At 46.1% G+C, this 8,497-nt stretch overlaps 1 protein-coding gene across 1 annotated transcript; it reads left to right on the top strand.

The window, feature by feature from the left end:
• Window positions 1-5,110: 5,110 nt before the first annotated feature.
• Window positions 5,111-7,655, top strand: RIPPLY2 (ripply transcriptional repressor 2). The gene is given in 4 exon segments (XM_075708376.1): window positions 5,111-5,127; window positions 5,129-5,450; window positions 5,589-5,653; window positions 7,467-7,655. Coding segments are annotated over 4 exon segments (570 nt in total). The 3' UTR covers window positions 7,633-7,655.
• The last annotated feature ends 842 nt before the right edge of the window (window positions 7,656-8,497 follow it).

Genomic DNA, 8,497 nt, shown 5'->3' with positions numbered 1-8,497 from the left:
AATACTATTACAGCCTAGTCAAAATCCAGAGAGATGGGGAGAAGTGGGATGGATGTCTCCACAACAGAGCATTCCATCTTTAGGCCTCCAAACACACCTCTCTGTAGGAAACACCGGGCATTTGGGCTTAAGTGGAATTACACTATATGAGTATGTGCTATATTTTTGCATGTAAACAGGATGGAAAAAAATACACAACAGCAATAGAACAAGCACAGTCTTTATTAGAGAAGCAATAGTTTTATATCCATTGGTAATGTGAATAGACTAATCTCCTGATTAAGTTCTGTTCCTTTTTTTTTTTTTCATAAGAAAACTTAACTTGTATTTATTTTATTTCTTAGGACCTAGTTTGGATCTCATATTATGTACTGACAAAAAATTTCATTTTGTGGAAATGTTGAACCAAGCCCACTTCCAGGTACATTAGTGATATCGGAAATACCGTATCAAAACCAAATAATGGTGAGGACAGAGGCTGGCAAAACCATCTGTGCTGTTCTTAGTTCTTTACAAACTGATGCTTTACTTTCAAATTATAGCAGAAAAAATGCCCTACATATCATATCACAACTAAAAAATGCTTGATGCCTCATAAGGCGCTACTGCCATTTTTCCAGTAAAGTAATTATAATTGCACACAGATTAACATCTACCAAAGTTGTGCACATAAACTTCCTACACAAACTTTGCATTTACCAGCAAAAAAATGACCCATTTATGAGCTGATAGACCGAACATGTAAATAAATGACATATGCATGTATGGTCAGTACCTGTATGCAAATACCAGGCATACACTTAATTTCCAAAACCCGGTCCTAAAGTGTTTCCAAAATTGGAAGCATCAAAATGAAGCTAGGCTATAAAATACTCAAGACCAAATTTTCTCTGTTAATCAGTTTCCTCAGTCCAGTCTCAGTAAGCAGAGGAGCAGTTCCACATATTTGACCTTGCCTTTCTCACTAAAACAAAGTCCTAACAAGATCAAGCCAATTCTCTCCTTATATCAACTCATGCAATAATTGTCATACAACGTCCCTGGTTTACTAATAAGTGAGAGCTATCGCTGCCTTCAGAGAGGCTCGTATGAAGCCAGCTGAGTGTTGTCTGTCCAGATATTCCCATGTCCAAGTGTGATTAGCACTGTCTTGTCAAATTTAGCTCTAAGCCATTTGTGAACACCTTCTTTGTTTATAGTAGCACACTCAAATCTGCACAGACCTCTGTGTTTGCTCTTCTGTGTATCCTATTAACAGTGCATTACATTTCAAGATGTCATACTGCAAAGGCTACAAAAGGACTTTTAATCAATTTAAACCAAACCAAGTGAATCACTTTCATTCCGGATAAATACTGTTTGGTATACACTCTGAGAAAACAAAATTGGGTTTTAGTTCTACTGCTGTAAATCCAGAGTGACGGCACAAGAATTTTTTGTACTGCATTTGAAATTTTTCAATTGCAATTATACAAAAAACCCTATAAAAAACAAACTATGGCTAAACAGAATTGAACCCTGTAAATTGCCAGCTATGACCTGTTTGGAAAGCAGTATAAGGAAATAAAAAAAATCTATGATCTTGAGAGAAATTTTCAAGAAGCTGAGAACTGATGGAATGCCGAGATACTTTTATTATTGTGTAAGAGAGTAAATAAAACCATATAACATCATATTTCAGTTTTTGTTCCACTATAATACTTAAAGCACAGTGTATTAGATCCTGACTCCCAGCCTCGCTTTACTAAAGGCAGTCTAGTCATATACATACAACCAAGAACAACCTTCAGCTTAGGAGTTATACTTTTTTTAAAAATTGAAATACAAAAAAGGAGGAACTAAGGCACAGAAAGGAGAATAGCATTTTAATTAGATGGGTCAAGAATACATGATAGGACTGCTTCTATCAGACTTCATGTTGAATCCAGAACTATGCTTTCCACTACTATATGCAAAAAACCATTTTTAAGCGTGTTCCATCACTCCCATTTGTCCGGCTATTTGCTCAGCGGCTCTATGTAGCTCCTACCTACAGAGGTTTTAGCACAATTAAACCGTGGTTCAGATAGTAACTTACCAATGCACTGTTACTCTTGTTCTGTGCACAAACTGAGGAAGAAAAGACAGCCGTGACAAAGAACCTTCTAGCCTTGATTTAACAATTTCTAACCTATATTTCAAGGTCAGTGGGAAGATGGCAAAATGTTAGGGGTTTGGGGTTTTTTTTATGGTGTCAATGATAACAAGTTATTATTGCAAAGATAGACTTTTGTATTTCTCTCAATAAACAGGACTGCATTACTAAACTATAAAGCCAAGAAGAGTCATATAGTGTGAAAATATGCAGGGGAACAACAGCTGTTAGTCATTATTTTCTCCCTATCCTTTCAACACCTCTGTTTCAGTTTGCTCTCTAATGGGTAAATCACATTTTCTCCCTAGGACATTTTCTCATTGCGGGCAGGTACTAAAAAGAATCCCGAGACAATTAAGAGTCACTGGCCAAAGACACCCCTTCTTTTGTTGCTTTTACTGTAGACTCATTTTTATGCTTTATCAAACAGATAAAGCTGATGTTGTGTTCACTTAGTCCTTTGTCACTACTAACGTGATAGAGGATGTTTCTGCTTTTCTTCTTCAGACAATGAAACTAGCCTCTATTCTTTTTTTTTCTTACACAGCCTGTGTAATATTTCTCAAAAGAGAAATACCAACTACAAAAATTATTGCTCTCACTTCGTTTAGGCAAAAGAAGAATCTACCACCAGACAGCTTTTAAACATCTGTTTTATGCTTTACCTCATCTGACAAGGTTTCACAGTAGCCATTTGGAAACAGAGAAAAAATAGATACAATTTTGCTTATGATCAAATTCAACTTATTGCACAAGCTACTTTGCTCTGTTCTCCATTTCTTAACTGCGAGATGAATATTTACTGGGAGTTTGAGCCTTTTGTTCACTCTGATTTTAATTAATCTGACTCTAGGCCACAGTGAAAATGAGGTGGGGAAAAATGCAAACAGCTACAAACATCACAGTGCAGTAAAATTACTCTGGAAATCTTATTCTTTTAAACATTTGGCTTAACCCTAATGTCCTACTAAGTTGGTCTTTCCACTGCGAAATACATTTTCCTTTAATAACTCCTAAAGTCATAATAATTATAAATTTTTCCAAGCGGTCAAATGGCAGAAACCTCCAAAATGACAGAATATATCCAGCGATGAAGTTGGAATGTATCACAGCACACGCAAGATTAAACGCGTGCACACTTCCATCTATTTCCCTTTCAGAGTAAGAGGTTGCTTTTCTTCAGAAAGGCAACTCAGCCTACATCTGCTTTTGTCTTAAAGATTGGGGAAAAATGCTGTTAATCTAATGTTATTAATCGGATTACATTTCCCACACAACTTCTAACACGTAACGTTTTTTACAACTGGCACTGCTGGTACTATTTAGTGAAATGGGATTGTGCTGAAGATACTGGGGAGAAGGCACAAGTAACCTTCTGCCTGCAGCTATTCTTGGGCAGCGCTAAGGTAGACGCACTCCTTGTGGCTACGCTCAAAGAGGCAAAATATTGTTCCAAAGAGTACAGTGCTTCAGTCTTTGTGGTGCCTCAGTAATGTGGGTCTTTAATGGGCCAATAAATTACCTGGGTTTAAAGCCCTTCTTGAGAATCTAGGGCAGCTCCATCCCACCTACCCACCTAGCTTCCCCAGGGCTGATATTATTACTGTTTACTAGCTCTTGTGCATTATCAGCATGTTGTTTCTGTCACACTCGCATGCATCAGTGACTGCAATCTCAGAAAAAGGAAAAAAAAAAAAAAAAAGAAAAAAATGGAAATAAAATTAAGCTCCCTTGGTACCAGGGAACATGGAAATGGTACGAATTTGGCACAAAACCTTGCACATGTAGCAACAGCATCTGATGCTGGCAGCGGAATGAAGTATCGGGACCACATGAAAAAGAATAAAAGGCGGCACGTTTCCTCGGTAAGTGCACCCTATTAAAAAAAAAAAAAAAAAGCCACTACGCTAACTAGGAAAGCAGTGTTATCTTAGGGGGAGTATGTCACGGAGCGTGTTGGGGGGGTGACGCATATTATGAAACAAGGAGCCCTCTAAGGAGCGTCATTTTCTCCAGCACCCCAGGGTGACATTCCTTTGTCCGTGCCTGCGCTGCCTGCCTGGGCGCCTCGGGAGGCGCTCCCGCTCCCACGGCGGCCCTGCTGCACCCACGGCGGCCCTGCTGCACCCACGGCAGCCCTGCTGCACCCACGGCGGCCCTGCTGCACCCACACCCACAGCAGCCGTGCTGCTCCCACGGCGGCCCTGCTGCACCCACGGCAGCCCTGCTGCACCCACGGCGGCTCTGCTGCACCCACACCCACAGCAGCCGTGCTGCACCCACGGCAGTCGTGCCGCTCCCACAGCAGCCCTGCTGCACCCACGGTGGCCGTGCGGCACCCACGGCAGCCCTGCTGCACCCACAGCGGCCCTGCTGCACCCACAGCGGCCGTGCCACTCCCACGGCAGCCCTGCTGCATCCACGATGGCCCTGCTGCACCCATAGCAGCCGTGCCGCTCCCACGGCAGCCCTGCTGCACCCACGGTGGCCCTGCCGCACCCACGGTGGCCCTGCTGCACCCACGGCGGCCCGGGACGCGGGCAGCGGCGGCCGCTACCGGTACCAGCGCGGCCCGCAGCGCCCGGCGGAGCCGAGGCCCGGCCCGGCCCGGCCCGGCCCGGCCCGGCCCTTCCCTTCCCTTCCCTTCCCACACGCCTCTTCTTGCCGCTTGAGGGGCCAAACAAACCGGGTTTTAACAACAAAAGGCCGCGCTTGCGGGCGGCTCGACCCCCGCCGCCGGGGCGGGAGGGCGGCCCGGGCACCTCCCCGCTGCTGCCTCGCCCCCCGCTCCGCTCCCACAGGGGCTCCCCCCGCCCCCGGCAGCAGCCATGTGTCTGCTCAAGTGCGATTAACACCCGCTTGCCAAATCTCCCCCCCCCGCGCCTCCCCGGGCCATTTGGGGCATGCACGCGTCCGCGCCCCGTGTTTACACAGCGGCGCCTTCGCGCGGAGCCTTTTTGTTGATGGCGCTGGCAAATGAGCCGGGGGAGGTGGGCTCCGCGGCGCGCAGCGCCCGCCGACGGCTATAAAAGCCTCCGGGCCCCGGGCGGGCAGGGCGAGGCGAGCGGCCGCGGACCGGCGGAGGATGGAGGGCGGCGGGATGGGCTGCGGCTGCCCCCGCCCGCCCCCGGCGGCGCGGCCCCCGCAGGGGTACTCGCCCCTCTCCTCCTCTTCCTCCCCTTCCTCCCGCTGCGGGGCCCGGCCCGGCCCTGCCCTTGCCGTCCTGCCCTTGCCCCGCAGCTCCGCGCCCTTCTGGAGGCCCTGGGTGCCCGCGCCGGGCGAGGGGGGCCGGCGGAGCGGCCCCGGCCCCGCCGCGGTGAGTGGGGGGGCGCGGCGTGGGGGAGCGCTGCCGCCGGCGTCGCCGTAGCAGCGCCCGGGGGGTGGCGGCGGCGGCGGGGTCCCCCCGGGGCTGGGTGCCGTGCCGGCGGGCTGACCGCTGCTCTCTCCTCCCCAGCCTCACAGCCCCTGCGGGCTGGCGGAAGCCTCCCGAAAGCTGGCGCAGTACACGCACCCCGTCAGGTAAGTGGCTGTCCCGCGGGGGGGCTCCGGGCACCCCGTCCCCTCGCTGCCGGGGCCCGTGGTGCTGCGCGGCCGGGAGAGAAGACCCCCCCCTTGCTCGGCAGTGTCGTGCCGGGGTGGCCAAATACCGGCTCCCCCGCCCCTTTTGATCCCACCCATATATTTATGTAGCTATTAAAGCGCCTTCGGAGTGATTTAGCCAGCTAAGCGCTTTCGAACTGAGGGGTCCTGGGGCAAATGCTTGCCAACACTTGTGGATTTACCAGATCTTTGAGATGTTGACATGCTTCTGTGGTGTGGGACTTAGACATGTTACACAGTTATGTGGGTGTTTTTTTCTTTTTTTTTTTTGGTGGCAGAGTTGGCTGAAGCACCTAGTTACTCATTCCTGTGCCCAGGATTAAAAAAGGGAGGGGGGTTAGTTCCCGGGCTGTCCTGCTGTGCAAACCTCCGGTGTCCTCCCGGTGCAAGGAAGCAGGTGCAGGCATGGGACAGAGTGGCAGGAGAGGGTATGGACTGACTAAGCCAGCATTGCTGGGAAAAATACTCATGTAACTACTGCTTTCGTGATGAAGGTAATGGTAGTATCTGCACTGTCAGTTCTGAAAAGGAAATAAAGGTAACTACAGTTGAATCTACAGGAGAGTCTGTACTCAGAAGTACTAGTAGGTGTTGCAAGGTGCTTAAAGTAATTGCACAGGCAGTTCTTCCAGACAAGTTGCAGCTTTGTCCCAGATCTGGGCTCTGATCCTTCGAATACTGATGCACAGGCTATCTAAGAACTGCAGACCCTGACTTCCCTGTGGTTGCTCCAGTGCTTAGGTAGGAGTGAATGCTGCAGGGAACACTGGGAACGGGGAGAAGTTATAAAGCAAGTGTCAGTCACTTTGTGCTGCAAAGGAAGCAGCGTTCTGTTAAACAGTAGCCTAGAAAGCACTTTCTGTAATTGCTAGAAAACCATCTAGTTCTGTTTCTTAATGTATTTCTATTATAAGCAATCTGTAGTCAGCATTTAATTATGTTGTAATGTGCTAGCCTCTTAGCTCTTGGGAATTCTATTGTCTGTTTCTTCCAGCTACTTCCAAACTGCAAGCAAAAGAGGATGCTAGTTGAAAAGGAAGAGGAACTATGGAGTGTATTAACTGCAATATATTATCTCACTAGCTGATAGCCCTCGCTAACCATGATATTATCAGCAATTTTTATGTTAATTTCTGGATACAACACAGACTACTTTAAAATCTAGACCCACAGGGCATCTTCTGTAAGGAACCTGTTGGATGATGATTCTTAGAAAGCCGGGGTGAAATATCAAGGTCTGATCCCCCTAGACCTTTATCACTCCTTTCGCTTTGAGGTTTGTCTCACACCACTGTAAACAACTACCTAGGTTGGGGACCTTCAGTAACAAAACTGCTAATTTAATCCAAATATTTTGGGGATCCTGTTTGACACCCATTATATTCCCTAGGAATAGTTCCAGTGAGGGCTGTATTATTTGGATCAGGTCCCCAGGTAATACAGTTGATGAGGTACTGGAGTGGTAAGTTTCAGATGCAGTAGATCTTGGGCTTTAGAGTAGTTTTGCTGCAAAACTAGCACTTTAAGTGCATCTTTATCTCTTCAGATGAAAATACAGAACCAGGAGAAAATTTTTTAATTTAAATGTAGAAAACAGTTTAGCAACTGAGCATGTGAGGAAAAACTCTGTAGGATGCTTGTCTTAACAGAATTTGACTGCTGTTTCTTGTCTGTCAGCCTCCAAGTAGAATATGTACTAACACTAAGCAAACCTATTGTATACTTGTTTCAGACTATTTTGGCCCAAATCAAGGTGCTATGATTACTTATATCAGGAAGCTGAAGCACTTCTGAAAAACTTTCCAGTTCAAGCTACCATTTCCTTTTATGAAGACTCGGATAGCGAAGATGATGAAGATGAAACAGAACAAGATTCAACACCACGATCGGATTGCTGATTGCAGGAAAGGCCAACGCAACTTCCAAGACTTAATTTAAACTTAATATAAAAATGTATTATAGTATTTTTAAAGATAATTTATTTCTATGTAAGTTATTCTTAATAAAACTGAAATGTTTTGTAATTTTATCGGAGCTTTTTTCTTTATCCTCTTCCTGTCCTGTTTTAGGCAGGGAAGGTATTGATTAGCATTTTTCATCTAAGGTCCTTTATTTTGTAGACCGTAACTTGGACATCAATTTTAGCCATAGAGCCAGGCATCCATTCTCTGTTCCTATGTGACTTCCTCAAATTTTGAGGACACAAGGAAAGCTTTTTTTACTGTTATTTAGTAGCTTCCATGTGGAAGCATATCACTGAATCATTGGATTAAGTATTCTCATGTTGTGCCTGCTGTTACAATGAAGTTTTAAACATGGAAAAGAAACAGTATAGCTGTTTTCCAGGTGGAGAGAAGGGTCCAAATTCTACTCTAGTTTTTGCTTTTAAAGCAGGGGTTTACCTAAGTCACTCATGCTCTCTCATGCACATGAGCTGTATTGTTATACATAAATACAGCATGAACCTATCAGTTTTGTCTGTAAACTGGATGTCAAGAAATGAGGAGGAAGGTCCAATGTGAGTTGTGTTGATTGTCAATTTGTTTTTGAGAAGCAAAGTTTGGTACCAATCATCATGCAGGCCAAAGCCCCTAACAGGACAAAAAGATACAAAACTGTAATTCAAATGCCAGTGCCTCTATCAGCTATGGCTTGTGTACATACCTGAACCTGTCCTTGCCTGAGTGCTTGTGTGTGCTGCTGTGGGCTGGGCTGGCTCAGCCTGTCAACAGCATCCCTGGAATGCTTGTCCCGTCACATCTT

This window comes from Pelecanus crispus, chromosome 3 (assembly GCF_030463565.1).
Source record: "Pelecanus crispus isolate bPelCri1 chromosome 3, bPelCri1.pri, whole genome shotgun sequence".
Classification (NCBI taxonomy): Eukaryota; Metazoa; Chordata; class Aves; order Pelecaniformes; family Pelecanidae; genus Pelecanus; species Pelecanus crispus.
Note: the sequence above shows the minus strand (reverse complement) of the source record. Positions and strands in the feature narration are given on the sequence as shown.